Source organism: Rhipicephalus microplus, chromosome 3 (genome assembly GCF_043290135.1).
Source record: "Rhipicephalus microplus isolate Deutch F79 chromosome 3, USDA_Rmic, whole genome shotgun sequence".
Taxonomy (NCBI): Eukaryota; Metazoa; Arthropoda; class Arachnida; order Ixodida; family Ixodidae; genus Rhipicephalus; species Rhipicephalus microplus.
Window position 1 is genome coordinate 185953697 of NC_134702.1, and position 9891 is coordinate 185963587.

A 9891-nucleotide genomic window follows, 5' to 3' on the forward strand; every position below is an offset into this window, starting at 1 on the left:
ATTCTTTTTTAGCATTTCTTTTTTTCAAAAGAGGCAATGATAGCCGCGTCGCTTTGGGTGTTTCTTTCTTTGTCACTTCTACATGTGCCCTAGGAGGCCTTGTTTGTTAGTCGTGTTCATCTCTTTTCAGTGATTACTTACCGCGTCTGCAAAGCGAGTCGGCGTTCGCGCTGCGGTGCTACTACAAATGAGTTCATCTGCGCTTGCGACGAAGAAGCGGAAGCAGTTTTCGCTAAACGAGAAAGTGGATATTCTTCGGCAACTGGAAGGCAAAAAGCAGGCTGTTGAGACCAAAGAACCGAATTGCATCACAGGAATGTGGATGAGCTGGAGGCCTTCGTGCTGCAAAGTTTGTGCTGCACACATAAAAAAAAAACACAGACTTCTTTAAAGTAAATGTGCATTTTTAGGTGTTCACTAGTGCATTTGTTTTTTTCTCATGAAAAATGAGTTCAAAGACCCATCGTTGTAAAGGTTAGTCATTTTGGTCAATGGAAATTAAGTATTTATGGTTAATTCTTATACTTTAACTACAGTGACCTTTCAAAACAACGAACAACTTGCCGCAGCTTCTTGAAGTTTGTTATACCGAGATTTCACTGCAGTGGTTAAGTGAGTGATTTGGCATACAAAAAATTTTATATGACAATATTTGCTTGAGATGATACATCATAAGGTTGTTGCTGAAAGGACAACGTTTAGACAAGTTCATGCACTGTTTATCATGCTTAAGGTAGCATAGTAGGCCTCTTCGTGTAGTCATGCGAAGCTGTTGGAAGCACCGCTTTGAGCTGGTGAGTCTCAGCGTATTGCAGCTTGGAGACTTGTTTTGCAAATCAAACAGACCCACTGGTGCCAGGTCAGTATGTAGGAAATTTTGTCTTGAGAACCTCCGAGGTGGATGTTTGCAGATGTTTGGATGCTTCAAATTGTGCAGTTAAACCCCTTTACAAGAGGCATCCTCCGGGCAGCAATTTTTTTCTTTCATACGAGATGTCTTTTATAAGCTGGGAACCTCATATGCATTTGCCTATTATTCCCCGTATTTTACTGTTGGCATTCTGGTGTCCCTTATACTCACTTGTCTCTTATATCAGTGTCCCTTATAAGGGGCTTCAACTGTACAAAAGAAACACACACGCACAGGGTAAACAATGTACAGCCCTTAGCTGCTTTAACTAGAACGCTCCGACGCGTGGCCTTGGCTCGCTCAGACTGAGGTCAGCGCTGCCAAACGTTGGAAATGATGTGTTTGCCGCAGTTAACGATAGATGAAGCGCACGTCAGTTTCACTAGTAAATTTCTGTTTCCAGTCTGTCTGACCAGCGGGTCGAATGCATTCACTTGGTATCTCGTTTTTGCCATGCTTCTCTCGCAGCTTCATTATCGCATGTGCCCAGTCATTCATTCTTGTATATGTACTCAACACGGCAATGAACCATTGCGTGTGACAGCTTACTCACCTTTCGAGTTTGAATTTGCAGCTGCTGCTCGAAAGAAACCACATGTATTAAAAAGCTGAGCAAACGGACATTTGTGGCGTTTATAAAAGTTTCACAATAAATAAATATGCAATGCAGTGGCATTGCTCATGTTCTGGTTCATTAGTTTTCAGACAGCATGAATTGAACTGTTCTCACAATTTGGAGTGTGCCTTCTTGTTCAATTCACGTTGCACAGATATCGTCTTGGAGCGCAATGTTAGTGTGTGTTCTCAGCAAGCATGATGAGTAGATACAACGCAAACAAAGTAATTTTCATGCATACTTATCGCATAAAAATTGTCATCTTATCAAAAGAATACTGGCTCTTTCAGTAAAAAGAAAATACTTATCATAAATGAAATATACTAGACAGTAGCAGTGTGAATGTGCACAATAAATAACTCTTTGCCCCATAACATCTTCCTAATGCGGTTACCCCAACACCCAGTGGTAGTCACTATTTAAGAGCCTATTTTAAAAAAGAAAAAGGTTGAACAAGAGTAGCTATTTTTGATACCTGAACATATGTTTAATTGCAACAATACGAAGAAAGCTAGTTAATGTGTGCTTTCTACTGAAGCCATTTGCTGGCAATAAATGTTTTTACCACCACCGCCAACTGGTTTTGAACTAGTTTTCAATAGGATACATACAAATATCTTTAATGGAATGTCCTGTGATTATTTGGGGCGTGCAAAAGGTCCCATGTAATTTTGACAAATGCTCTATGTAATATGTTAATCAACTGATTTTTCATGTAAAAAGATTAGGCAGGGTTGGTAGAATCGAGTGTGTGTTTGCAGAAGCGTGTCATTTCAGAAAAACAGACACTTGGTTGCTGCTCACATGTAAAGGTACTTGCAGGAACCTGTGTTCATTTCAAAAGTTTAAAAGGCACTCGGACTCCGAGATGCGGCACGCAAGGGGGCTGTTGGATAGATTTGAAAAGCGCCAGAGTTCAAGGAAAGAGCAGCCATGCCATTTAAACTTATTGCTGTTATACACACAAATTATTACACGCAATAATAATTATTACAGGCTCAAACCTTGCGCTCCAAGAACACATTTTTTGTGAACGTGAACCGAGTAGGAAGACACACTCTAAACTGTGAAAACAGTTCCATTCATGCTGTGTGAAAATTAATGAATCGGAACATGAACAACGCCATGGCATTTCAGACTTGTTATTGTGCAACTCTTACAAACACCATGAATGTGCGTTTACTCAGCTCTTTATATATATGATTTTTTCTAGCAGCAGCTACGAATTCAAACTCGAAAGGTGCATAAGCTTTCACAAACATTGGTTCATTGTCAAGATAAGTATATGACAACGAACGGCATGGGCACACGTGATAACGAAGCCACAAGCGAAACGTGGTGAAAACGGGATGCCAAGTGAGTGCGTTCGACCTGCCGGTCAGACAAACTGGAAACCAAAATTTAATAGAGAAACTGACCCGCACTCTATCTATCGCTAACTGCAGCAAGCTTATGAGTTTTAGCACTTGGTGGTGCTGACAGCAGTCCAAGTGAGCCGAGACCACCCTTCAGAGCGTTCGAATTATAGCTGCTGACGGCTTACATTAGATGCTCAATAATTAAAATTTTTGCTTAATTCAAAGAAAGCTTAAGTTTTTGGTTGGCCGATTATGTTTTCAATGTATTTTAATGTAGCCTAATTCAAACTGCCCTGCTGCAGATTTGTTACATTCAAACTTTTTGCTCGGGCATGCCTCGAAATATGTGGTGCTTTTGTTGCTTCTAGCTGAACATTCTCGTTTTTGTCACTAACAGTCGCAAATAAAGCCTTTTGCCTGCCAATGATCAAACTAACCAATTTGCACACCAATTGTGTGCTGATCTTGGAATGAAAAAAAAAGAAACAAAGAAAAAGGCAAACCCAAACAATCTAACCTTGGTTTATCGCATGAAGACTTCTTAAATCATTTTCATAGCATTATACACCACTGTCATGTGGAAAAGCGTGCTACGTAAAAGGGGCTGTTGATGTCACAGTATGCAACATATTTCGTGTGTTAATTACAGATGTGTGCATGCAATATATATAAAGATTACTAGTATGATCGCCGACATCTGAAATTTTTACTGCAAATCATGCAGAGTTGTCTGTGATGTTGCTGCAGCTCTGGAAAACAATATAGTACATTTCAACGCTAATTGGTATGTTGCCTTTAGTCTTACGAGAACTTCCGATAATTGTAACAAATTTCTGTGTTTTCCTCTAGCTTGAATTATTGAGGGTCTAGTATACATATGTGAGCATAGTTGTTCATAGGTGTACTTTTGCTTTACGTACGTGTCACATGGGACTACTACTGTCCTGGGGTGCCTAGTTGGTCATTTGTACAGTTGAATTATCTGTGTAATTATGAGTTGACTATGAAACCTGACAGCATTTTTCTCATCTTGTTCATATGTTATGGAATATTGCCTGGGGTTGTCTACACCATTTTTTCATTTTTTTTCAGCCGCAGGCCAAGACCTCGACACCCTTTGAAGCGATGGGCATGACCTAGTGGAGATCGGAACATACACTCTAGCTTAACAACGGAAGGTTTGTATATAATGCTGAAGAAGAACCGTTTCTTAGAGAAATAAATTGATTTTGAAAGTTTTTGCTGGCATTTTGTTTGTTCTATCTAAAGTCTTCAGAAGCAGGAAAGTAGGGGGGGAGCTGGGGAAGGTGTTCCGAACTTGAACTTATGCAATACTGACCAAATGTCCACGCAAAGTGTGCGATCACTGCGAAGTAAAATGTCACCTGCATAGACTTGGCAATGCACGATTAATCTTGAATGCTTCCCCTATGTCAGTTATGATTGTGCATCTGTAACGTGAGTCGTTTTGTATTTCAGTTACACTTTCTGTTTGCTTAGAGTCTACTGCTAGAGCCATTATAATTTTGATGGAATGCACATATAACAAAGTACTAATAGTGCAATATGGAAAGTAGAAGTATAATAAATTTATTTACTGAACGAAATGCACAAACATACGTAAACAAGTTGCATCTGGCATCTTTTGAAACTATGACACAGGGTTACCCTTATTATTGTAGCACTGTAGCACTATTGCCACGGTGGCATGTCTCAATATTTTATCACTGCACCTATAGGAAAGACCCATGCCATGGAGGGCGCTGTGGTGCCGAGCACTGCCGGTGCATGTGGGGAGTAAAACTCCTTACTCGACTGTTGACTCCTGTGCCTTACCCTTCAAGCTGCCTTGAAAACCCGTTGCTTTGCTGGCATGCTACATGCTTTCTGCATGCATTTTTGAGAATTCCCCATTTCCCGTGGTTTGGATGTACATGCTTTTTTTTTTTTTCCGCGTTTAAGATCACCGCAGTGTAAAATATTTTTCGTGGCAGCAATTTGTTGGAAGTTAAGCATCTGCTCAACCATTTTGCTAATGCAGAGCAAGTTACAGCCGACGATCTCGTAATCATACTCTGTAAGATAGCTTCGTATGAAAATTATTTATCAAACATTCTGCATAGTTCGTTGTTTCAGTCCTTTTTACTTTGAATGAAAAGTATCCAAAGCGCAATGTGCTTGTTACTAACCGCATAACAATCTTACCCTTAAAATGTGGCGGCGGTGTGAAAGCGTCACATTAATTAATACCCTTCTACTTTTCTTAATAATTGCGCATGTGTGGAACAAATTCTCGCTAAGCGCGAATTCAAAAACCAACAGTTTTAAGGAAATGCTTTAAAATGAATATATAGTCAGTTACACGCTTTCCTGCCTGTCATTCCTCTGCCCCCTTTCTGCATGAGGTACCCATTTCTTATAAGCTGCTGGAAAAATTGTTGAGTGATTGTTGAGTTGAGTGATGTTGAGACTTGAGTGATTCTTGCAGTTTTCCACAAAATGTTTGCTACAAATCATTATCAAAGCTTTTGGCAACCACAAACTTATATTGGTGCTGCGTAGATATGAAAAATATGTAACTACACATTAGAAATACCCCAAGCACACAACTTCATGTCCCCAACAATACCGAACAGCAGTACCAGCAGAATAAACGCATAGCTTTGCCATTGCTTAACAGTGCTCAAAAGATGTAAGTTGAAAGTATGACAATTTGTGCTTTTGAGATGCGGACATGTATCTCCCGGTAACTTGATAGATTACAGGAGTTTACGGTTACAGGAGATTACGGTACAGATAGATTACGTGGGAATTAACTCCTGTTATGTTGAATGCATTACGCATGTGCTCATTTCTATAAACATTTTTCTTTTTTTGGCACACTGCTGTGATTGAAGCCTGTCGTCTGCTTTTTTCGAATCGTCTGTTTGGGAATCTGAAGAATTTCACTGGTCGAGTACACTCCTTCATGTGTACATGGCCATTGTGACAGTTTGCAACGCAGTAGTAATTCCTTCCTCTTTGTCGGGGTGACATCGCGGAACAAGTGGTGTTTAACATGCAGTGCAGGCTTCGCAAATGCGTGGGAACCAATGGGAGTGTTTGGTTCATAACAGGCTACTGGTCTACAACATTTCCGCCTCCATCGGAAATGCAGCCGCCGCAGCCGAGATTTGAACCTGCGACCTGCGGGTCAGCAGCCACTAGACCACCGCGGGAGTGCACACAGTGAAATGAACCCCCCTACTTTCATTCTTCTATTGCCTTGACTTGCATCGTCTTATGCCTGCAAATTTTGCCATTGCCAACACACTATGATATCTTTATTGTTGTATTCTGTGATTCTTTTAGCACCAATGCTAGAAATCTAATGGTATTACTTGGCTTTCTGAACTCCATTTTTTTTCTCCAGATCTCATTGCACAGTAGTTGTCACGAATTGAAACACAATAATGAAAGGCTGAATAATGCACGTTTCCATTTCTATCATACGGGCCTTATTGAAGTAATTTAGATTCTAATGTGTAGATTAGAGCCGACATTATTTTTTCAGACCAGATTCGGCGAAACATGACGTGGTTATCTCGAGCAATTGCGCATGCAAGTCATTCTACTAAAAAAATTTTGACTTCATGTTTGAAAAATGTGAGTATTATACATTCTGAGTGTGCATGTATGTTTTCTTTTCTGCCACAACTGACATTCAGCCGAAGAGCGTGCTTGTGTTCTTACCTTTTTATACTCCACGGTGCCGGTGCAGTCTGTGACAGTGTTTCTCTCTCATGCTGTGAATGCACATCTTGCAATGTCTTTCATACAGCCTTGTCGTGGAACATTTTTTAAATCTCTTCAAGCTTGCATGTTCCCCTGGACTTACTTAGTACCAGTACGTAATTTTATGATTGTACTGTACAGTTAAAGAATAGCAGTATGCTGCCAGTCATGACATCAGAGTGCCAACCATATACAGTTCAATCCACTAATAACCATACCGGATTGAGCAATATGTATTCTTTGGCCACTTTAGATTCCTGGACTCTTTCAATTACTACTTGAACAGCTGCTTAAACAATTACTACTTGAAAAGCTGCTTGAACATAGTGCTGAAACATCTAATAGGTGATATAAAGAAAAATAATTTATTATCCAACAAGCCAATACGGTTTTCGAGACGGTTTCTCTACAAAATCCCGACTCATTGAATTAGACCATGACCTTTCGAAAACTATTAACTTTTCGGCACGGATGGATATGATTTTCATGGACTTGGCAAAACCTTTTGATAAAGTGTGTTACTATAAGTTACTAAGGAAAAATTATTGGTATGTTCCAAAATCCTACAATTACAAACTGGTATGATATTTTCATTCGCGTGAGCAATATGTTGAAAGTGGTAGCAGTAAATCTTCAGCTTCAGCTGTGAAGTCGTGAGTGCCTCAAGGTAGTGTTCTGGGCCCACTTCTGACATTTCTATCAGGCTCCTTTCCTATCAGGTACAAAATAAAATAGACACTGTGGATGATCAGGTAAAATTGCAAGAAAATATACAGAAAATAAAGAAGAGGTGTACAGAATGGCAAATGGTGCCAAACTTCTAAAAATTGTAGTTATGACAGTTTATGGAAAAAAACAGTACTTCAAATATAGTACATATTTTACTAATAATCATGAACTTAGCAGAGTTGAACAACATAAGTACCTGTGTTTTTGATATTTACAAGTGATCTTCGTTGGAATCAGCACACACATTGTGTGTGTATGCAAAGGCCAACAAGTCTCTCTGGTGTCTTAGGTGCCATTTGTAACACAAAATTTCTAGCATACGGAACGCTCATTAGATCAATCATAGAATATGCTAAAACTGTCGGGATCTTTTTTATATTACAAGTATCACGAAAATTGAAAAATTCAGCATCTAGCAGTCCAGTTTATATTCAATAAATATTGGTGGACAGATTCACCATCTCAACCATGTGCTCTAGCAGAGCTACCCACCATTCAGGCTGAAAGTGAATACGAAAGACCTAATTATCTTTACCTGACTATTAATCACCATGTCCGTGTAACATATGATGACTATTTTGATATCCATTGTGGGGAAACTTCTGGTCAGTGTCATTCAAAGTTCATTCGTGCCCCTGCTGTTTTCACCTATTGTTATAAGTACTATAGCTTCTTCTCAAGAGCTATCACCGAATGTAATTCCTCGACCGAAGAAGCCTTTTCGTGTTCATCCGCAGATTTCTTTTTGAAAAGCTTTTTTTGTCTGTACATGAGCTTGTGCATATAATTTTATTATTTGGTTACATTTTGTGGTGTAGGAGTACTGCTACATATTCTTCCTTCATCAGTAAGTTCCAATTATACATGTTAATTTTTTTTCTGATTCTAGAATGATTATGTTTTCATATTTTTCTCTTCCACTCCTGTAATAGCCCCGTACAGTATCTGTAAATAAATACGATTATAACAATCATAAACTGCTGCGTCGTCAAGCGTTGTGCTTTCTACGGTGAAATGAGCCGCTTATAATCATGCCCTTGTTGATTCCATCGCAAGATGAACTGGAAGCCTCATGGCCTCCATCGGTGTCAGTTAAAGCACTTTTTTACTATGTCAACGAAATCGAGTTCTTCAACAGCTGCTCCAAATCATGTCCCTCACCCCGCCACCCCTCGTTACCGGTTGTAACGATATATTCTGGCTGCTTCGAGTCTGTGCCAAAAAGTAAAGAAACACAAAATCTCTGAAAAAAAAAGAATAAAATGAGAAATTTAAGCTGCTGCACCTCTCCCCCCCCCCTACAGCCACTCAGCATTGATTCGATAGGGCTTGTGTTGCATTCTCAATATCTCCAACCATGTGCACTTCTCCGAACATGAAAGCGCTACTCTGCGGCACAGGAATGTGTTGAGCTGCGCCGTGACAGTAGTCACTTCAGATTCACGGTATGCTTCACTGTTAAGTTAAACTGGTTTAGATTGACAAAATGTACTATGAAGACTCTAATGTCATTAACTACAACATTATAGCTTTCACTAGCAAAGGAAAAAATCAACCTCAATGTTTCATTTTAAAAGTTTGCACGTGATGATCTTGTGCGTGATGTGACAAATTTCAAGGTGTATTCGTTACGAAAAATCCGTGAATGGGGGTTGTGACAATACGTAGGCATGACACAACTCCTTTCCTGTTCACGGATTTTTCATCGCAAGCATCCACCTTCTCTTTCCAACTGTTTTAAAGGTGCATTCATTGTATTTTGGCAACGTTGGCTCTGCGAAATTTCCTGAAACTCAGCCTGCTATGTCTAGACCCTTCATAGGTCGATTGATTGTTTGATTTATATGCGGTTTTAACGTCCCGAAACCAGCATATGATTATGAGAGACGCCATAGTGGAGGGCTCCGGAAATGTCGACAACCCGGGTTCTTTAACATGCACCCAAATCTGAGCAAACGAGCCTACAACATTTCTGCCTCCATCGGAAATGCAGCAGCCGCAGCCGGGATTCGATCCCGCGACCTGCGTGTCAGCAGCCGAGTACCTTAGCCACTGGACCACCACGGCGGGGCTTCAGAGGTCGAGGCACTTCATTTTTAGAGATAAAGAACTATGTAGGCCATATTACACGTCGTCAAAATTTATGATATCACAGTGTTTACTGTGGCAATTTCAAGGTGACATTGCCACCCATGGTGCATTTTTTATGGTGCATTTTCTCGCTTACCAAGCGTCTTCTCTCGGCAAGCATAATCATTTTCGAATTGAGAAAGAGTAATTTACTGTTACAAAAAAAGATATTTTATCTTTTGAGTGTCTCTTTAATATTTTACCATAGCGGTTAAGGTTACTTTTGAAATCCTTCATGGCCACACAAGCCGTGGAGCGCTGGCTGAAGACCACAAAATTCTCAGCGCAACAGGGTTAGTGACTTCAGTTTTTTCAGATATTCAACCCGAGGAAAATATCAGGCGAATGAGACTTCAAAGCATTTCAAAGTTTGA

The 9891-nt window shown here is 39.9% G+C and overlaps 1 protein-coding gene across 1 annotated transcript in view; it reads left to right on the forward strand.

The window, feature by feature from the left end:
- Positions 1-4124, forward strand: part of LOC142804073 (trafficking protein particle complex subunit 11-like) — a 145709-nt gene extending 141585 nt beyond the window's left edge. The window contains exon 30 of the mRNA XM_075890622.1: positions 3977-4124. Within this exon, the coding sequence (XP_075746737.1) occupies positions 3977-4024 (48 nt within the window). The 3' untranslated portion in view covers positions 4025-4124. The remainder of the gene's footprint in view (positions 1-3976) is intronic.
- The last annotated feature ends 5767 nt before the right edge of the window (positions 4125-9891 follow it).